The 23087-nt window shown below is 42.4% G+C and overlaps 1 protein-coding gene across 1 annotated transcript in view; it reads left to right on the forward strand.

Annotated features, from left to right (window-relative positions):
* The window catches only part of LOC132107251 (receptor-type tyrosine-protein phosphatase N2-like), a 223739-nt gene that overhangs the window by 197053 nt on the left and 3599 nt on the right, over window positions 1-23087 (forward strand). The window contains exons 17-21 of the mRNA XM_059513490.1: window positions 19-96; window positions 2644-2763; window positions 3286-3452; window positions 8340-8393; window positions 16784-16848. Coding sequence (XP_059369473.1) covers window positions 19-96; window positions 2644-2763; window positions 3286-3452; window positions 8340-8393; window positions 16784-16848 — 484 coding nt within the window. The remainder of the gene's footprint in view (window positions 1-18; window positions 97-2643; window positions 2764-3285; window positions 3453-8339; window positions 8394-16783; window positions 16849-23087) is intronic.

Genomic DNA, 23087 nt, shown 5'->3' on the forward strand with positions numbered 1-23087 from the left:
CGTCTTTTCAATTTTAAGATGGACCATGACCCCCGAAACCCAGCCTATATCAGCGCTCAAGGTCCTCTTCCCTCCACAGTGGCAGACTTCTGGCAGGTACGATACTCAGTGTTGTCCACGTCTGATACATATGGATAAAACACAAGTGCAAGAATGAAAATGTTAGGTTCATGATTCATGATTCAAAACCACTATTCAGAATTAATAGTTCCTTTTTTACCATTTTAGACCCCTGCACACCCATTAGCAAGAATCGCTTTTGCATTCATATTGGTTTCAATATCTGTCTGTAAAAGCAAATTGAGAACTTGAAATATAATGTGAAAGCATCTGTGCACCATATGAACTCTAAAATAAGGCAAAGCTGGGCCTTTTTTTGGTTATGTTAAGGGCGAAAAGGACACTTTCCATCTGCTTTAAGAAAGCTGCTTTATGAACATCACCATAATACCTTAATTAGGAGAGCCAAAGGTCCCATAAGGTTTGGGATTCCTCACTGCAGTGTCAGGGCTGAAAATACAAGTGAGGATCTGAGCCTTTTCTGCTTTGAATGAGAAAGTTTCTCAGTATAATAGTTTTAATAGATTATAACAAATAGATTTTAGTGCTTTTATTTATTTGTTTGCATATTAGAATCAGTGTTAATTGCTCAGTTGATTTTAAGAAACACCTAAATGCTTTTTGCTCGCATGTGTAGGATGTTTTTATCTCAATTAATAATTTCCAACCAGCAGATAGCAGCAACACTGAATTTGTTTTTTCTTTGTTTCATGTGTGTGCTTTGGTGCTTGTTTTTTTTTTTTTTTTTTTTTTTTTTTTGCAGGTTAGATAAAGTGTTAAAGACAAACCATAATCTACATTTTTATTAATTGACTGTGGTAATGTGTTGCTGTCATTTGACCCTCTATAATCACAAAGCTGTGTTCACAAACAGATGTGGGTGTACACTAATTGATGTTATTGGTTGTTTGAATTTGTCATTTTGTCAATTTGTGGCAGAAAATTAATTATCTAAATTGATTTAATTCCTTGCAGATGAATTATAGACAGTCAGACCAGTTCCGAATTCAAAAAAGGCCATTAAAAACTCCATTTAAATTAAACTGAGTACATTAATCCCTGTCAATTAGCGTAGTGATGTCATTGTCTCTGTTTCTTCTCATTAATGAAAAGATGATTCATACCAAGCAGAGCCAAGCTTTTAAGAGTTTGCAGAGTCTTAAGTTTTCTCCTTTATATAGGGCATGTGTACATGCATATGTACTTATATATTACGTGCAAACCTTTTCCTTACTAGGCATGGCTTGAGGATGTTAGACTTTCTCTAATTTGTCATTCACAAAAAAAAAAGAAAAAGAAAAATTGTGTTAATTAGTGGTAAGCATTCATGATGTTCAAAGTTACATTAATAAAAAATTAGCTGGTTTACATCCAAACAGAAACTAATAATTAAAGAGGTAATTATGAAAATGTAGTTTAACAAAACTGAATGTGACATATTGGTGTTTTAGGTCTTTTTAGATGTACTTTTTCTGGAAACATTTATTTCCACTGAACTCCTAAAGATAAGTGATGATTCTCTTTAGGTCCACGTTACAACGAATGTCAGAATTGAAGATTTGTCCTCATTTCAAAAAAGATCCTTTTTTATCTTTGCATAATATTATGAAAAGTTTTCCTCAGATGGGGAAGGAACTTTCAACTACATCTTTCAAGATTTATTCACAGAATATTCAATTGTTGCTTTGTGCGATTTATATTGAGAATTCTGACCATGCACAGAGCACTCAATCCTGTTCTCTGCAGAGGTTTCAGAAACATGTTTGTTGGTTTTGTTTGACCTTTTCCCCATATTACACTGCAAATCTCAAACTCAACAATATTTGATCACCTGGTTTTCAGAAAATGTTAAACTAAACAAGAAAATATTTTTTTTTAATAATAATACTGAATAACATCATTTGACTAATAATATATACAGTGATAAGCATCTAAACACATTTCTGTCTTTATTCCTATTACTACATTCTATGAAAGCTACTTTGTATTGCCACAATTCTCTCATTATACAATCATGAATTTAAGACCTTTTATTTATCAGTAAATTTATCTGCAGTGTTTTGTGAGATTAAAAATTAAAACATATTCATGATAACTTTATATTACTTTTTGAACCACTTTTACCATGGTGTGATGTGTCTACATTTCTCTGTTAATGACTCTGTGGGGACATATGGCACATGAGTTTGATTATTTTATGAGCAGGATCATTGTATTTTATTGCTACCATAAAAGTCAGTGTTTTCCCTTCATTTTCATAATGGCCGCAGTGGGCCTTTCTGTGACTGAAGGACACAGTAAAAGTGTGATTAGGGGAAATGGAGCAAGGCTGAGGAGGTTCCGTATACAAGGAGAAGGGGAGATCGAGAGAGGTGGGCTGGAAGACTAAACTAAACCTCTATTAGTGACGAGTGGGGTTGAGTTATTAAGACCAATTATCTTTAAAGTGAGCTCCACTGAAAAACTCTCTGAATCCAGTCATTCAATAAAAGAGGGAATTTTTTTGTCTTGAGAATTTCTTTTTAGCTGTCCTCCCCATCTACATTGAAACATTGATTTAGCATTTTCTGCTCTGCTGTGTAGATGGTTTGGGAGAGTGGCTGTGTGGTTATTGTCATGCTGACACCTCTTGCTGAAAACGGGATCAAACAGTGTCATCAGTATTGGCCTGATGAAGGCTCAGACCTCTACCACATATATGAGGTAAAGCTCCTGTGGACACTGTGGTTTTATATATTTGAATGATGTTTTTATTATTTTTTATTATTTCTATACCTTAACTTAATATAAAGACAATGGACCCTTTTCACAGACTGTGATGACGTATTTCCAGTTATTAACTGTAAATTTAGCAAATGTAATCTCGCTCTCTGAAAATCTTAGAAATGCTATTGTTGATTTTTCCTTTTGCTATTAGAGAAAATGGGAACTCAAAATACATTTGTTGTCATTTCCATTTTCCATTGTAGAAGTTTACCAACTTTGCCAACTACTTTTCTACTTCTGAGAATACTGGAAATGTGAAAAGGTTCCATGACCACCCTATTAGTTATGCCAAAATAACAGTCTTTCCTACAAGCTTTGTCTGTGTTTGAATTCTACATGTCAAATCATTTGATGAAACATTTCCCAAAATCTTACATTTTTAACCTTGACAGCTTACATATTATATTACAGGACGTTCCAGTGATTGTGTAAAATCATACTCTTCTTATGTTCTTGAAGGTAAATCTGGTCTCTGAGCATATCTGGTGTGATGATTTCCTGGTGCGCAGTTTCTACTTGAAGAACATCCAGACTAATGAGACCCGCACAGTCACTCAGTTCCACTTCTTGTCCTGGATGGACCAGAATGTTCCAGAGTCAGCTAGAACCTTGCTGGACTTCCGCAGGTATGTGTCCAGCTGCTGTATGAATGCTTACCTAAGCAATTTTCATCTTAATCAAGGTTTGGGCCAGTGTACTTATTTTTTACCAAGTTTTTGTTCATTTACCTTCAGCCTGTAGCTTTAGAAAGAACCGAGAGTATGTTTTTGAAGAAATAAAATCTTGCCCTTTAGTTAATTACTTTTTTGTATTCCAGATCCTTAAATTTGTGCATAGTAGCAAACACATGGCAATCCCGCAATAATCTCTATTAAATTAAACACTCCAATTAAATGTGAAATGTTCAGCAGTAAAACAGTAGTTAAAGGAATGCCAACAGCAACAGGCATGTGTACACATAGACATAAAAGAGGGCTTGAGCACCTGCCCTTTTTCTTCTATAAGATAAGTTCCCTTTTATCTGGGATTTTTTGTATTTTTATAAATGAATATATGTATTATGTGTGTCTGTGTGTGTATCTGTTTGCGCACAGCTTTCCCCATCAAAAAAATAAAATAAAATAGAAATATCAGGTTGGGTCAGGAAATCTGCACAGGCGCGCAGCACAGCAGTGTACCACATCAAAGACACAGAGAGAGCCGCAGAAGTGAAGCCCTCCCTCCCTTTCCAGTTGTGTTTGTCTTGTTGCGGAGGAGAGTGGTGATGAACAAAAGAATAAGCTACCTGTGCCTCCAATTTACAGCTAATTATTCAAAAGACAAATATGCTTATTTGTCTTACTATCATCCCTGACTCATGAGCTACCATGTAATAAGTTAGCTCAAGTTTAGCTAAGGCAATATATCATGGGCATACAGGCTAACTTAATGGAGAAACAACAGCTGAATACAGTAAAATGAATAACGTCATCAGAATCACCGTCTTGATATGCAAACCAATATTTGACACTAGGCATGGCAGATGAATAGGATAATTAAAATAACTAAAGCATATCACCACAGAACTTCCCCAGTTATTAGTTAATGATTTACATCAAGATTTTTTTTGTATGCTGATAGATCTTACAGCCCTCCCTCAAATGTGAAACAAAGTTCTTGTCACCATCAGTTTGTGTGTGTGTGTGTGTGTGTGTGTGTGTGTGTGTGTGTGTGTGTGTGTGTGTGTGTGTGTGTGTGTGTGTGTGGTACAGTGAGTGTAATTATAACAATATTATGAGTGTGACAGACTTAAAATAAATTGGTAAGTCAGAGTTGTGTTAGTATAATTAACGTTTTGTTTAGGGGAAAAAAAATATGATAATTGCCCTTTTTTCCACTTGAGCCCCTGCCCCTCAAAATATCTGTGCATTTTCCCGAACAGCAGTATATGCTTACCTCATTTTTCACCCGCTGTGAGTGTTCTAAAGAAATGCAATAGGACTCTGGGTTAAAACCTTAAAGAAATGTAACAACCCTGGCACAGGTGGATATATAGCTGCAATAGGATGATCCATTTTTGTCTTCCAGTTTTGTAGTTAATGCTCAAGCAGAGTTAACAAATTTTAGCATGTGTTCTGCTGTGCTGTTACATTTAGTTTATTAATCCCACTACTTCACCACAGATTGCAGGGAAATTATGTTGGCATGTTGCATTTCAGACTGTATGCTTTGTACTTTTGGAGTTTTATATGTAATCTTTTGGAGAATTTCCTCTTGTTGACTCAGAGCTTGTGCAGCTCGCTCTGATTTGCTTACATTCATGAATTATGGTGTATCCATCATTTCTGTAACCATTTTACAGATACAGGGGAGCAGTATGCTTTAGATTTCAGATGGTTCTCCTTATAGCTACTATACGCAGTCTATGCTTTGAGCAAATGTCTTATTTTTTGTTTATGTAGTTAATTATGTTACCTGTCATATGAGATTAAAGCTTGCATTAGATTTGGAGTGCTGATTCTCGTGTTGCAATCATGGGAAGACTATTGGATTATGCACAAAGCATTTAGATCTGGTATGCTGATGTTGGATCTTGTGCCCTGATAAATGAATAGGTTGGGTCTGATCCGCTATCAGCTGTCTCACTGATGATTTACATATCATCCTTTATTCTGACTTATCACTCCCATTCTGAGACCCAGAGTGTTCTGAATATTCTTTTCACTGTAGAAAAAAAGTATCTCTCAAAGTTTCAATGACACCTTGGGCATTGAGGCTTTGGTGAGATGGTTTTAACCCTGTTGCTTCTCTTTGACTTGCTCTGGTTTCTGTTGCCATTCTGAATATCTTCCTAAAGGCCTGTGACAGAGTCTTGTCTCATACACTTCCATGACTCACACAGAATCTGTCACATGCTGCTCACTCGCCTTTTTTTGTTGGCCAGCTAATTAGCGGTTGCCAGTGTCATTTTTGTGATGTTGCAGCTAGTTATATGAGCCCAGTTGCATAGTCACAAAAGTGATCATTGGAAACTGTATCTCCTCTTCCAGGTCCTTGATTTTTCCTTGCCTCCCCACCTGTATCTCAGACTCACCAAATGTCCCTGTTTCTTGCACTCACCCACCCTTTTTCTCTGCCCCTCTGTTTAGCCAAAAACACACATGGTGCCCTAATGCCCAATGAACTCTTTCAGATCTGTCCTATCTCAAAGAAAACAGATAGTTGCAAAGAAGAAAATATTTAAAGCACTTTAATTACACATTTTTTGTGGAGGAAACACCAGATTTTATTTTATGTTTATTTCAAGGTCCAAATGTAATTTTTTTAATTAAAACCATTTATTTCCCTCATGCTTTTTAAAATGAATATTACAAACTAGGAATGTTTCACATTTGTGTTGCTAAAATAAAAATCAAATTTAGAAATCTTTCTCATGGTAATTTTTCCACAGAATTAAAAATCTGTAGATGATATGTTAGTAAAATGTATTTATAAGTTTTTATTTCTTTGATTTTAACTGAGCATTTCACTTATATCATATTATTTATATGTGGCTAATATAACCATTCATATACTTCAAGCATGTAACCTGTTGTAGTTCCTTATAATGTTAAAGTTAATACATTCTGTTTAATAAACTCACCAAAAGCCAATTTGTTGTATTTGGTTCTTGACGAGTGTTAATATTGTACCCTGCTGTCTTTAAATAACATTATGTAAATGCATGCTTTGGGATTTAGAATTGAAAGTCATCCCATGAGTTTTTAGATCTGATCTTAAAAACTTATTTTGGTATCTCTTGAGAAATTACCCTTGATATATGCACAAAGCAGGGTTCTTTTTTTTTTGGGGGGGGGGGGGGGGGGTGTAAGTGAAACAATATGAGTCAACACTGTACGTTTCCATGGCAACAGCACCTATGTGTTTAATACTTATGGTTTTGAAGGCATTATAACTGTGCAAGGTTAATGTGTTTTGGATCATGACGCCTAACATCATATCATTTACTTAATGACTTTTGGCACAATGTGGAGGATTTAACAACCTCTCCATTTGTTTTAATTGTTTGACATTAACCTATTGGTTTATTATGATTTTGATAGACACATGTTAGAAAGTCCACTGGTTTGACAGTAGCGTGTTTGATATTTATTCATTTATTTATTTATTTATTTATTTCAAGCAAATAGTGTGATAGTTCACCCAAAAATGAAAATTTGATGTTTATCTGCTTACCCCCAGGGCATCCAAGATGTAGGTGACTTTGTTTCTTCAGTAGAACACAAACCAATTTTTAGTTCAAACCGTTGCAGTCTGTCAGTCTTATAATGTAAGTGTATGAGAATCTCGGCTTAAACATACAAAAAAAATAAAAAAATTAAACCCTGCGGTTCGTGACGATACATTGATGCGTAAAGACACAAATCAATCGGTCTGTGCAAGAACCTGAACAGAATTTATATAGTTTTTTACCTCTGTTAAACCTCAATGTCTGAACTGTCTTAAATGTACTGTGCACATTCTCAAGCAGGCGCATGAGGCTGCTTCTTCCTCTTCTTGCTATACAGCGGATCGCAGACTTGTAAGTGCATTACCACCACCTATCTCTCAAATGGAGATAGTGGTACACTTGAGAGATAGGTGGCAGTAATGTACTTATAAGTCTGCGATCCACCCTAAAGCAAGAAGAAGAAGAAGCCTCCTCATGCGCCTGCCGCCTGCTTGAGAACGCGCTCAGGAGGACTCGCTCAGGAAAGTTAAACAGTTTGGACATTACGTGAATCAGAGGTAAAACACTATATAAATACTGTTCAATTTCTTGCACAGTATGATCATTTTGTGTTTACACATCAGTGTATCATCACGAGCTGCAGGGTTTTTTTTTTATTTAGTTTTTTTTATGGTAGGGATGCACAATAAATATCGTCCAATATTTAATGCGCATCTTGTCAGTAAAGCCGGTTCTGTAATCAGTGGTAAATCTCTACACGTGTGTGATTTCACGCAGAGCAGCATTCACTACAAATAGCCATTGTTCACTGACAAGCTGCGCCTCACCACGATCATATTCTGTGCATGTTTTGCGCACCTTGCCAGTGAACATAGGCTCTGTGTAGTAAAGGCTGCTCCACGTGAAATCATGTACATGATTTACCACTGATTACAGAACTGGCATAACTGACAAGATGCACATTAAATATCAGGCGATATTTATCGTGCATCCCTATTTTATTGTGTTTTACCCGTAATTCCCATCCACTCACATTATAAGACTGACAGACTAAAACGGTTTAAGTTAAAAATCTTGGTTTGTGTTCTAGTGAAGAAACAAAGTCACCTATATCTAGGATTCCATGGGGGTAAGCAGATAAACATAACATTTAAATTTTTGGGTGAACTATCCGTTTAAGCAATGTCATATGCTTATATGTGCCCATATTTATAAGAGTTTCTAAAATGGCAATTAAATATGTCCGTGATCTACTTATTTGCACTTCCAATATTAATGACCTCTTTTTTTTCTGTCATTACAGAAAGGTTAACAAGTGCTACCGGGGCAGATCTTGTCCAATAATTGTTCATTGCAGGCAAGTACAACAATAATATAAATAAATGCATTTATAAGCTAGTTGCATCAGTCTAAAATACTATGGCACTATACTAATACTAATACCAATACTAATGTGTGTGTGTGTGTGTAGATGTGTATATATATACTTACTGGCCAATTTGGAAGGTGTTGGAAACATTCCTCAAAGATTTTGGTCCATATTGACATGATAGCATCTTGCAGTTGCTGCAGATTTGTCGCTTGCACATCCATGATGCGAATCTCCCGTTCCACCACATTTCAAAGCTGCTCTACTGGATTGAGATCTGGTGACTGTTGAGGCCATTTGAGTAAAGTTAACTAATTGTAATGATTTGAACTTTGTGACATGGTGCATTATCCTTCTGGAAGTAGCCATCAGAAGAAGGGAACACTGTAGTCATAAAGGGATGGACGTGGTCAGCAACAATACTCAGGTAGGCCGTGGCATGTAAACGATGCTCAATTGGTACTAAGGGGCCCAAAGTGTGCCAAGAAAATATCCCCCACACCATTACACCACCACCACCAGCCTGAACTGTTGAGACAAGGCAGAATGGATCCATGCTTATGCCCAATTCTGATCCAACCATCTGAATGTCGCAGCAGAAATCGAGACTCATCAGACCAGGCAATGTTTTTCCAATCTTTTGGAATTTGCTTCAGGGTTTGACGTGTTGTGTTCAGAGATGTTATTCTGCATACCTTGGTTGTAACAATTGATTCTTTGAGTTACTGTTGCCTTTCTACCATCTCTAATCAGTCTGCCCATTCTCCTCTGACCCTTTGACATCAACAAGGCATTTTCTTCCACATAACTGCTGTTCACTGGATATTTTCTCTTTTTGGACCATTCTCTGTAAACCCTAGAGATGGTTATGTGTGAAAGTTTTTGAAATACTCAGACCAGCCCATCTAGCACCAATAACCATTCCACATTCAAAGTCACTTAAATCCACTTTCTTTCCCATTCTGATGCACGGTTTGAACTTCAGCAAGTCGTCTTCACCACATCTAGATGCCTAAATGCATTACGTTTCTGCCATGTGATTGGCTGATTAGAAATTTGTGTTGCCAAGCAATTGAACCGGTGTACTTAATAAAGTGGCTGATGAGTGTATATGTAAAAGTGAAATCAGTATTCAGTTCAGTGGTCTAAATTATCAGTGGTCTTAAATATCTCTCAGGTTCTGGTAGACAAAATCCACTGGTAATATAAAATGAAATTTTATTAATAAGATTTGGGAGGAGCGCGTCAGATACTTAGCCTAATCAACACAGGTGGACCATAATCAAGTAATCAATCCCATAGTATAAATATCGCTGACTTCCCTCTATCCATTGACGGTTTATCAGCATGCTGGTTCGCTTCGTCTGTCACCTTACCACAGACCCAATTCTCGTACCAACGAAGAGAGCTACACAGGAGATTTATAAGACCTGCTGCTTTTGCCGGACCCGAGATCATTTCTACCCAGCCAAACACGGCCGTTGAGCAGCATTAAGCGTCATCGTGACAGCTGCTCTCATCGCCAAGCCACACGTCGTGCCCAATAGACCGTGCAAGCTCCGAGCTCGCCTTGCTCGACACAACGATCGTGCCGCCCGAGACCGAGCTCTTACCGCGCACGTTTAAACCTCACGGAAATGATACAGACTTAAGTTCCATGAAGGAAGAAGAAGAAAAAAAAAAAAAAAGGCTCGTAAGTCTCTGGATAAAAGAGTCTCTGCTAAATGCTTAATTTAATTTTAAATTTTAATTTCTATGCAAGTTTTCTGGTAGGACCAAATAATTTAGGGACCTATTTCACCATTCACCGGTGTGACCAGCCAAAATTCATCTAAAACGCATCCGCCATAGTGTTTCAATGCAGGATAGCAAGTGTGAGTAAAATAACTGCCGCCTTTTAAAGTCCACATGAAATCAAAATTGACTATATTTACTTTGTTTGCCTAAATTGATCGTTTTGTGCTGAACAATTCATCCATGCGAGCCAATTCACTCAACAAAAAAAAAAAAAAAAAAGGTTTGCCTTCATAATCTTTAATGCCCCTCCCCTCTGCATTGGAGGACCTTCACCGATGACGTAGGCTTGAGGAATTTGGTGTCTGCTTAATCCGTAACCACGCCCCTCAAACTGACACTGACAGTAGACAGGCTGCCTGTGTGTGGCGAGCATTGACAGCGCGTGAAAGGAGAGATGGCAAGGAGGTGCATTTTTGTAAATGATCCTCCGTGTGTTCCTGTTCTCATCTTCCTCCTTTTCCCGCTGAAAACTAAATTGCGGTGATTGAGGTGGCGAGTAATCCTCAACAACCGATTGTAAACTTGCATTTAGATCTGCCTCCATTTTTTTAATTAAACACCTACTTATCTAGATCCAATCAGGTGCTAGTTGGAAAATAAGCCACACCCACTACTTTCCTCATTTATTATTCTGTTTCTCTCGGAAATACGTCACAACACTGGAGAAAAGTCGTTTGCAACTTCCGTTTCATGGGGACTTTAAGGACCGTAATACGAAAAAACTGGCAAGTAAACATCTTTAGAAACCACTTGGAAGCGAGTAGCACATAACTGCCATTAACCCATTTGCTTGCAAGCATCGCCAACCGCCCCAGTTTATGATCGTTCATTTGCACAGCACGTTAAACATCACTCTCTTACTTGATCTGGATAAACCCTGCATCAATTGAAAGCCAATTGACCAATATTTCGATAAAACATCATTTCAGTGACAGTTATTCAGTAATTATGCCAGGAAAACGATTCCTATTCCTGAACGGTAAACGTCAAAAGTGTTAGCTCGTGGACAAATGTTGATCATGGATCTAGTCAGAAAGAATCATGAGCAGAAACATCTTTATTTTGGGTATGTAATTTCTGTCTCAATGCCAAAAATGGGGGGTGACTGGTAAGGGGCTAACGTTACTGCTGTAATCATGTCTTTCGGTACAACGTCTTACAAGACTAAACATGCTTCATCGTTTCCAAAAGCCTCTGTTTCCACAGTCCATACTACAACGTGAAAACAGCGTTCCAAACGTATCCACTCGGGAGACAGTCTAAAGAGCCCAGAGGCCAAACGAGAGGAAAGATGCTTTTCCAACAGGAACCTAATAACGTGGACAAGGCTTGAGGAATTGTCAAATCAGGCAACCAATTGCTGAGCTGGTGACACAGTAGGCTACCCATTCATTTTTAGCTTGCCCCATCAAATGTTACTAACCCTTTTTTACTCTTCCCACAGCCAACATCTACAGCAGCCGAAGCAAGTAGCCTTGCACGTACCTCCTCCCTGCTGCAGCAGTGTCTGCTCCCGCAGGAGCCTTTCCTATACCTCATCACTGCCGCAGCAGTGTCTGCTCCCGCAGAAGCCTTTCCCATATCTCCCCACTGCCGCAGCAGTGTCTGCTCCCGCAGGAGCCTTTCCTATACCTCCTCACTGCCGCAGCAGTGTCTGCTCCCGCAGGAGCCTTTCCTATACCTCCCCACTGCCGCAGTAGTGTCTGCTCCCGCAGGAGCCTTTCCTGTACCTCCTCACTGCCGCAGCAGTGTCTGCTCCCGCAGGAGCCTTTCCTGTATCTCCCCACTGCCGCAGCAGTGTCTGCTCCCGCAGGAGCCTTTCCTATTCCTCCTAACTGCCGCAGCAGTGTCTGCTCCTGCAGGAGCCTTTCCCGTATCTCCCCACTGCCACAGCAGCGTCTGTTCACACGAGAAAAAAAAAAAAAAACATTTCCGCTTACAGGTATGCCATGCATCCTAGGTTGCGGTGACAGCATCATGTATCGACAATAGCCAAGACTATATTAGGCCCATTCTCCAATCAACGTTTTTTATTATAATAATTAGGCGGCCTACCATAATTCAGCTATCAAACCGCTCTGTTATCCCATCTCAGCACTGCACTTCACGCTCGCCCGTGCTCTCAAAGGATGACGTGAGCCTGCAGGTGGCAAAGAAGTCTCCATCCCAAAATAGACATGCATCGTTTGCAGATATAAGGTATTCCATCGTACTTTAACAGGTAAATCCGATACCTGCCATATTTTAAAGGAGCTCTCACTAACGGAATTTAATGCCACAGTTACATTAGAATGCATCTCATTCTGGTCTCAGGGGCGGCGCGTCGGTCCCATCATGAGGCATGCGGTCCGGAGCGCACATGACCATCATTTCAACCGAACTCACTCCAAATATATGAACTTACCGGTTTTTGAATACCTTATATTTAAGGCACTTGTTTACGTCCATATTAGGGTTAAATCGTTGGACTTTAAATGGAATCTACTATAGCAAAAAAAAAAAAACAGGACAAGCGAGATGACAGTAGTGCCGACTAGATGAACTAGCAGTTTTAAATATAGTATTTTATATTTAATGCCAGTTTATCAGTACGTCCAAAAAATATATATTTTTTCGATTATTGGTGATTCCATAGGCTTAGTGCACCTGCATGGTTAAAATGGCAAATAGTAAGCTCAGACAAGTATAAAGAATCTTTCTCTTACTCCACCCATGCACGATTACATCATCGATACGTACCATCGATCTCATGTGCTGACAATGACAATTCAACAATGACCACATCGCCGATACATGGCACCTATTTGGGGTACACTGGCACAGGAAATCCAATTTATTTTTGCACGCTTAATTTCGAATACAATGACTGCACCAAGATTTTTCGGACTCATTATCGGAAGCAGCTTATTGGATTTGCTAAACAATTATTCAAGTAAGCCTCACAGCGTCTACCCTCGTAGACAACCAAATCCTCCTTAGTATCAAACTCCCTGTCAGGAGCTGCAAGAGTGCTCCCGGTTGAGCCAACCTTTGCCTTCTCCGTTCAACTATCAGCAAAGCTTACTCGTATGACATCGTCCCATGGTTTCACAGACAAGGCTTAAGCTAGTCCCAGACTAAAATACATGTTTGAGCTGTCTCAACTGAAAATATCTTGCTCTGACACATCTTAAAATATGTCAGTGTCATTGTTCTGTGCCAAGATGCACACCTGTAAAATTTTTCTCTAAGTCATTTTTGTAAAAGTTGCTTAAATATCTTAATTTAACTAAGGCCTAGTCCTGGCTTAAGCATAACCCCATTTGTGAAACCAGGCCCGTGAGTATTAAACTCCTGTCAGATGCTTTCCCGCTTAAGCAATCTTGGACTTTCCATCCGACCACCAGCGAAGCTTACCCGATTAAAAAGCCAGATTAACACCGGATGCCGGCCATAGCCTCCCGGCCAGATAACCTTACCTTTTTCTATCCTATGGCCGGCAAGGCTTCTCTTTTCGATGCCAGGAGCTCGAGCTCCCATCGGATGCCGACGAAAGCCTCACCGGCCAGACAACCTCACCTTTTCCATTCTGCGGCCAGCAAGGCTTACCCGTTCGTTGCCAGGAGCTCACACTCCCATCGGACGTAGGTGAAAGCCCCCGGCTACCCTTTTGCCATTCTGTCTTACGTACGGAGAGGTTTACCCATCCAATGCATGGAGTCAAGGCTCCCATTGGACGTAGGTGAGAGCTTCCCGGCTAGACAACCTTACCTTTTCCGTCCTTTGGCCAGCGAGGCTTAACCGTTCGATTCCGGGAGCTAAGCTCCTGTCGGCCGAAGGTAAGAGCCTCCCGGCTGGACAACCTTTCCATCCTTGGCCAGCGAGGCTCACCCGTTCGATGAGAGTGCTCCCATCGGACGCTGGCGAGAGCCTCCTGGCCAGCCAACCACGACCATTCCACGTGGTTTAGGTTACAAAACCTACAAGCAAGCCGTTCGATGCCGCAGGTACCAAACACACAAATAAACCCTCCCTCCTTCCTATGGTCGTCAAGGCTTACCCGTCTCTTGCCGTGAGTAGCAAACTCCCATAAGACGCAGACGACAGCCTAACGACCACACAAACTTACCTTTTCCATCCTACGGCCTGCGAGGCTCACCCAGTTGTTTTTGGGGAACAGGAAGTCCCCGTTGGATGCTGGCAAGAGCCTCCTGGCCACCTATCGTTACCTTTTCTGTCACACATCCGGAGAGGCTTACCCGTTCGATGCGTGTGCTCCCTTCGGACGCCGGCGAGAGCCTCCCGGTTAGACAACCTTACCTTTTCCTTTTCTATGGTCAGCGAGGCTTACCCGTTCGATGCGCGTGCTCCCTTCGGACGCCGGCGAGAGCCTCCTGGACAGACTTGCTTTACGTTTCCATTCTACGGTCGGCGAGGCTTACCCGTTCGATGCGTGTGCTCCCTTCGGGCGTCGGTAACAGTCTCTCGGCCACGCAACTTCCCTTTCCATTTGACGATAGGCGAGGCTTAACCGTCCGGCGCTACGAGTCTCGTCCTCTCGCCAAATCCTGCAAAAAAAAAAAAAAAAAAACCCCAACAACTCTCAGCTACCCTCACATCTTTTAACCCCACCTGGCGAGGCTTACCCGTTCGATGTTCTGAGTTTAATGCCCCATCGGATGCCGCGAGAGTCCTCCCAGTCGGGTTTTCCTTTCCACTCTCCCCGTCCGGCGAGGCTTACCCGTCTGATGCGTGTGCTCCCTTCAGACGTCTGGCGAGAGATCTCCCAGACGGGCCTATGCTTGCCGGCCACAAGTGAATCTCATCCATCCGATGCCGTGAGTCGGGATCTCCCTTCGGATGTCGCCAGAGTCCTCCTTGTCGGCCAGCCCAAAGCTTTTTATCTGCCAAACCAAGAGGACCCAGACGTCCATCATTCTGAGTCTCAATCTCCTATCGGAGGCTTCATGGGCCCTCTCGGTCAGCTTTAGGCCCTTCGCCCACTGAATAGCAGGGGCTATCAGCCAGTAGGGCCCGTACGCCGACACCGTGACCTATTCCGGTCGAGGCAACTCGGGTCCTCCCGGTCGGGCACCACAACCACGCTGCTCCTCCTCATCGGCTGGTAGGGCTCACCGTTCCAACGCCACAAGCTCCAGTTGAGCATCGGTTAGAGCCCTACCGACCGGGCGCCAACAACTACGTAGTTCACTAGCTGCAGCCGGTAGGGCCTACTCTCCCAATGCCCAGGTTGCTCCCTCTGGAGTACGTAGGCCCTTCCAGCCCGCCAACGAGACGACTTCTCAGGAAACCAAATCAGCCCCCGCCAGTACTCTATGCTTTTTGGGGGGGACATTCTTTAAACTGGCGGCTGTCCTCTTGTACATTTGCTTTTTTGGGGGGTACTCTAGGTTCGGGCCATTCCCGAGCTCGGAGCCCTTCCCCGGACAGCACGCCAAATACGCATACCATACCTCAGCTAATTATATGTAAGCGTGAACTAGTGAAATTAAATTTTATTAATAAGATTCGGGAGGAGCGCGTCAGATACTTAGCCTTATCAACACAGGTGGACCATAATCAAGTAATCAATCCCAAAGTATAAATATCGCTGACTTCCCTCTATCCATTGACGGTTTATCAGCATCCCTCCTCCACCCCATCTCCTCACTTTGAGTTCACTTTATAAATAGACGGGGAAGGGGGGGTACTCTAGGTTCGGGCCATTCCCGAGCTCGGAGCCCTTCCCCGGACAGCACGCCAAATACGCATACCATACCTCAGCTAATTATATGTAAGCGTGAACTAGTGAATTAAGTATTCGGTAAATATCTACATGGATGATGGTAAAAATGGATGGCCTTTACGCTCAGTGTGAATCTGAGGAATGTGAGAGTCTGTGTATACTAAAATACTGGCCAAATGATCTTTAACAGCAGGGGTTAATGAAGACAGGCGTCACAGCTGCCATGCATATTTAAATAATTCAGAATGATATCAGGGGAGAGGGAAGAGTTTCCCTAAATAGTTCTCATTTCCCAAACCCCACACTTGAATGTGTTTTGTGTGTGTGTGTGTGTGTGTGTTTGCTTAAACCTGAGCAAAAAAAAAGAAAGAAAGTGGCATACAAACATATTCATCCAGTAATACACTCATAATATTCAGCTGCATGTCTTGAAAAGTAACCTTGATTTCAAATCAGAATGCAGTTTACCATCCAATTGCGCCTTGAGTTTATCTGGTTCTGGCAATTTAGTAGATTGCGTAGAAGGTAAAACAAGTTTAAAATGCTTTTGCAAGTCACTTCAAATTCCCACTGTGTTCAGACACTTTGTTTTTTGCTCTTAAAAGAGCTGTGTTGTGCTATTTCGTTTTTTTGCAAATACAGTTTAGTTCTGTAAAGAACATGAAAACAAGTCAGCAGATGTCTTTGACAGAATTATTGTGAATGCTGAAGGATGATGCAACAGTAAACAATGCAGTTGAAACACAACAGAGAAATGAATGCTTTGTTTTTGTTTCAGCAGACACACTTGAAAGTTTATTCAGACAGGTCTGGTCTTTTCTCAGAAGTTATAACGAGTTTCTGTCTTCATTTGCAGCGATGGTGCTGGAAGGAGTGGAACTTACATCCTGATTGACATGGTTCTAAATAAAATGGCCAAAGGTAGGAGCACATGGCACAGATGAGGAGGTGCTGTCATAACACAGGGTAAACGTGATTTCACCAAGTACAACATGTCCCTGGATCAACATCCTTGTTGATCCTGGAACAACATTCCAGTCAACTAATCAGAATCGAGGGATAAGTTTTCAAGAGGCTTACAATCGGGGTTAGATGCTTCTACACCCTTGTTATTCACGTATCATTTCTCTCTGATTTTAGGAATAAATTATGGTTAGGGTTAGATTTAGGGGTAGGGATTGGGTTTATTCTATATTTTTGGACTGGAATGTTGATCCAGGATCAACAAAAGATATTGATCCAGGAACATGTCTAACTTGGCAAAATCTCGGCGACAATAACAAGGAAGGTCTCGTCATGCATTAGGGGATAATTGAGGTCTTTAATGAATGGCCAAGGTTCTCAAAATGCTAATTTGAATAAAAGTGCATGAAAACGTGAAGGATAGAGAAAGCATGCATGTGATTTTTGTGGCATCTGTAAGCAACTGCGAGGGTTTCAGTTTGACTTTTTCACATGCAAATATTAAATGTTCAGTTCTGCATAGAGTTTAACTAGTCATGTGAGTCCAGCCACGGAGACAGAAGGTGCCTTCATAACCTGTCCAATCATTTCTCCAGCACTGGCACCATTCTTCCTGACCCCATCTGGTGAGGTCACCCATGCATTTGCCTCTCCCCATCCTTTTCTATTATAGTCACCAGTCCATCCCTACTTCTGACCCGACCATGGTCCGTAGCGTTTTCCATAATGAGGAATCAAAGGCCAGATGCAAGGGAGAGTGGCTTTGCATTTGTGCCTCTTTCCCATGCTGTCAGGGGCCCAGAGCCTCAGTGGCCCCCTCCATCTCCCTTTTGTCTGCCCTCTAGGAAGGAGGAGGGGCTCCCAGGTTGCCCACTTTTCAGTGCTTACTTGTGTGATCAAAGGCCCAGAAAGTCCTAGACAACAGAACTCACCCTCTTCCATTCCCTTTTTCTCTCTCCTGTTCATCATGTCTTCCTCCTCTTTCTCTCCTTCTTTCTTGCTCCCTTTTATCTCAAACACCCCGTCGTATTTTTCTTTCGATTTTCTTCATCTAGGAATGAATTGTAAATTAGCGAAGAATGCCGTTTATATTCCAAAGCCTTTTCTTGTTAGATGCCCCCTCCTTTGCTTGCTCTCTGTCTTTCCCCTTAAACTTCGGAATCTAGCACTTCTTAAGACATGAAAGTGTTGGAGCACTTTTGAGGCTGGAGCCCCAGCTGCACTCGCTCCCTTTCAGAAAGCATCTATAAGGATTCCCATTTTTTTATTTCCTTCACCCTCAATCTCTCTCTCTCTCTCTCTCTCTCTCTCTCTCTCTCTCTCTCTCTCTCTCTCTCTCTCTCTATCAATCTGTGCAGAAGGAAGGGGTAGACTTTCTTTTCTTTTTGAAGAGTAAATGAATGAGAAATAAGGCCTTGTTAAACCTCTACTGCTCTCCACTCATTTGTGTGAAGAAATAACAATGGACCTGTAGAAAAAGTCATTCATGCTAAAGGTAAAAGGGAGATTTCTCCTAATCAGCCTTTTCACTCTTACTGCCATGTGAAAAATATCATATTCACTTTACAGTTTTGGTTCAGTCAGTGGTGCAGATGTAAATTTGTATTGACAAAAACAACAGCTCTACATGAGTGCAGATTTAAACTGTGTGCAGTGTTTACAAGCTCTACTGGTATTAACCAATGTCTCAGAATCTCTTATTTTAGCTGATTATTAATGTTAGAATTAAAATTATCTGCAGGTCTTGGCTAAATCTGCAGAAGTATACTGTAAAAGACTGTAAAAAGAGGTGACCTGCAAAATGTAAATGAATGGCTTTATTCAAAAATATTATGTAATATAACTGAATCGATCTGACTAGGTTGCTACACCAAGAAAATTAATTTCAAGAGTCAGATTGGGTAGAAAAAAATTCAAGCACCTCACTTTTTCTGTGCTTTTTTAGGCATGTACAATTACTGTTTTCTTATAGATGAGATTTTTATCACAAGGTATTATTGAATTTATTTTGTATTTCTTCTAGCATTAGCCATCAAGTTATTTACTAAAACAAAGCTAGCTAAAAAACAAAGTAGAGACACAGTCTATGTTAAGAAGGAATCACCAATCAGATCACAGGTTACCGCATACATCAGTTACTTTCAGTTCCGGTTGAGCCTATTGCACAAGATACCCATAGGGTTCTCTAGAATGCAGACTGAATTTAATTGCCTGGTTGACGATGACCTGTGTCTAAGTTGTGCGTTAATGACAACATGTAAGTTCATTTATGATTGTCCTTTACTGAGTGCGTCGTATGATGCATAATTAATAAGTTATTGCGAGTCCATTTGGGAACATAAGTGACGACGCTAAAACCAATGTCTTGCCAAACCCATTCTTTATTCTTCTTATTTACTATACTTGGATTCAGGGTTCAACAATTGCATAACTGATTGATATTTCAATTGTGTATAGATGTAGATTTAATGTTATATATTTCCGTTCTATAGTTATTCTGGATTATAAATTCTAGTTAATTGATTTTAAGATGACACAGCAGATAACTTCTCAGGTTACGAATGTAACCATGGTTCCCTGAGAGGGAACGAGACACTGCGTCCTCTTAGGGGACACTATGGGGAACACCTCGTCGTGACCCGTGTCTGAAGCATACTTTGAAAAACGCCAACGTGTTCGCCAGCGACAGCCTCTGACGTCACTACCGGCGCGACTATAAATACGCGCCCGTAGGACCCGTCACTTATCTTCTTCGTGAAGCTTGCGTCCTGAAGCATGGCAGGGAGCTAGAGGACACAGTGTCTCGTTCCCTCTCACGGAACCATGGTTACATTCTTAACCTGAGACGTTCCCTGTCAAGGGAACTTTGAACTGTGTCCTCTTAGGGGACACTATGGGGAACAGTATACCCACGCCGCCATGCTGAGGGGAGTGCGATCAGAGGGGATAGTGTGATGCTCTCTCGAGCCGCAAAAACCGATCCACCCAAGTCTGGCCAACCTCTCCAACTCTACTTCATCACCTTGGTGCGAAGGCGCCATTCCCCGAGCCTCAGCCCCTGCCTCAGCAGGATGTCTGCTCTCACAGTCCGTCTCAAAAAACAGTATGTAGTACTGGAGCGCTCTGTTGAAAAAAATGAAAATTCAGTCTCCTATGAGAGGAGGACTCCGAGTTCAGAGTAGTATGCTAAAAGGGGAGCGCTGCTAAATTACCACGAGAATTGAGCCGAGCCAGGGCGCAGGCTCACCTTCGGTAGCTGCCTGATAAGGACTGCTAAATTGAAAGTAAGCGCCACTAGCTTACAAAACCCAGCACCACTGTGAAACTACTCTCAGGGAGACCTGGTGAGGCCTACTACCTGAAAACCACAGTATGTGGGAGCTCACCTTCAGAGAGGCCTGGTGAAGCCTACTACCTGATAACCACAATATGTGGGAGTTCACCTACAGAGAGGCCTAGAGAGGCCTACTACCTGTTACCAGATAACCACCTTAAGTGGAAACTGAAAGTAATTTGGAACTCAACTCCAGGGAGGCCAGGTGAGGCCTACTACCTGACCACCACAGTATGTGGGAGCTCAACTTCAGGGAGGCCTAGTGAGGCCTACTACCTGGTAAACACAGTGCATGGGCCAAACAGCCCCTCATGTTGAGGGAAGCGATGCTTGAGGTGTATAACAAATACACACTGGTTGAATGAAGCCCAAGGAGCCCAGGGCTAATCATCTTAAGAAAGGGAACAAAGCGGAGCGCGTACCCCTACCGTAAAGGATTTCAGAAAGTGCACAGAATCTTGCGTGCACACTTACCAATTACGTGGATTTCAGAAAGTGCGCAGAGTCTTGCGTGCACACTTACCACTTACGTGGATTTCAGAGAGTGCGCAAAGTGTTCACGTGCACACTGACCACCATGTGGTTTTGAGAAAGTACACAGGTTTAGCGTCTGTACTGAAAGATTCCTAAGCATCGCAGAGGCGCTGGATCGCACGGGAGAGGCCAGCTCCAATTTTCCAAACCTCAAGCGAGGGGAGCATCACCTGAGGCAATTCATACAGAAAACTTCCGTAACTACCCCCTCCACCTTCCCATTGGACGTCACTAAGCGGCCAGGAGACCCCTCAGTAGACATATAACCACCAGCAACATAACACCCATAAGCAGATAAAGAAAGGGTTACATACTCACCCACCCTCCTGTACTGGAGTCCCGCTTACGGGGCACCCCCTTTTGGTCCGGACCGTCAATAAGGTGGTTACTACGAATATAGGACCAACCAGAAACATCATAGGTCCAGGATAGGAGACTGTTATGTGAGAAACTTTCCACCTAACCTCGATCAGGTGGAGAGCTGGTGGCTACAGGGGGAATTAGGCAGGGGAGAATAAAAACAGAAGTTAAAAACATCCATAGGAAGTGAGTAACTCCTAGGTATCGCTCCGATCCGGACGAGGATGCGGCCTCCTCTGAATCACATCCCTCAGACCCTGCTTACCTCTTAGTGACCCGCGATTCCTCTTGCCCCTGCCCTTAGGTGGGGGAGGAGCGCGAGCCGCGACACTAGCCTTCTGCGCCCGTCTTCGATCCTCAGATCGAGATGGGCCAGGACCCCTTTGTTGTTCGGAGGGCGAGACCGGAGCATCGAGAAGAAACCCCCTTTCTTCCCTCCCGATGTCTGCCAAGTTCACCTACAGATGTCTCTCCATTACCACCATGGCCGCCATAAACCTACCCATGGCGGAGGCGGCCTGCTTGGTAGCCTGGAGAGAGAGGTCTGTGGTGCGGCGCAGCTCGGCTACCTGGTCAGCTGAAAGGCCCTCGCCTGTATCCAGGTCCTTCAGCAGGTCAGCCTGGTAAGCCTGAAGCACTGCCATTGTATGCAACAAAGCCACAGCCTGACCAGCTGCTGCATATGATTTACCATTTAAGCGGGATGTATCCTGGAGGGGCTTAGATGGCAAAGAGGGAGATTTAAGAGAGGATGTTTCCTCCACAGAGAGATAGCTAGCCAGCGTCTCTTCTACAGGGGGCATCCTCTCATAGCCATTTACGTGCATGCCCTCGATATTAGCATAACTCATATGCTGAAACCGATGGATGCGAGAGGAAAACGGTCTCTTCCATTCCTTTTCGACTTCCGCATGTAAGTCAGGCAAGAATGGAAGGCTCACCTGGGCTGGAGGGCTATGGGCAGACAAATAACGCTCATCGAGGCGACCTCGCGACGTTACCTTTCTGGCACGCTTCCATGGCAAGTCTAATTTTGCCGTGGCTTTATCCATAACCTCTAACAGCTCCCCATACGCAGGGCAGGAGGATTGAGAAGGCTCAGCCTCAGCTTCTTCGCCACTCTCAGACATCTCCTGCTCTTTATGGGTAGAACCCAGCAGAGCACTAACTTCAGTATCAGAAAGGGTTAATGACAACGCATCTTCCTCCTGAAGTTCACTCTCGTTTGCCGCAGGAGAGTGTGAAAGGAAAAATCCCTCTCTACACTCCTCAGCGAGATCCACCTGTGATCCCCACGAACTCATTCTCCTCCGTGCCTCGGCAACGGTGGGACCTGAGCCACGGGGACCAGATGACTGTCCCTCTTTCCTCGAAAATAGAGACAAACGAGAGCGGAGCTTTTTCACAGAAAAACGCTCGCAGTGCATGCAGATTGCCCCCTCAAGGACATCGCGCGCGTGCTCTTCGCCCAAACAAGAGACGCAAAGACTGTGTGTGTCATCAGGTGTCAAATAACGCTGACATGGATGCACACACTGTTCAAACGTCTTGCTAGTGGATGCCATGATAACAATGATAGATTGCTCTTACCATTTTGGTCGTTTCTCAGATGCACACTTCAAACAAAACAGTCAATGAAGACGAAGAAGATAAGTGACAGGTCCTATGGGCGCGTATTTATAGTCGTGCCGATAGTGACATCAGAGGCTGTCGCCGGCCAACAACTTGGCGTTTTTCAAAGTATGCTTCAGACACGGGTCACGACGAGGTGTTCCCCATAGTGTCCCCTAAGAGGACTCAAAATAGCAGTTATTATGTTGAAGTTGATGCTTCTAATTGTTGTTTATTATTCATTGTTTCAGACCACACACAAACATATGCCTACAGTTACCTCACATATCACTGAAGATAATGCCAAGAAATGCCCTGTGGTCTGGCTGTGTTGCCCATTGTGCTGATCATTTGCTGA

Source organism: Carassius carassius, chromosome 2, assembly GCF_963082965.1.
Source record: "Carassius carassius chromosome 2, fCarCar2.1, whole genome shotgun sequence".
In the NCBI taxonomy this organism is placed as follows: Eukaryota; Metazoa; Chordata; class Actinopteri; order Cypriniformes; family Cyprinidae; genus Carassius; species Carassius carassius.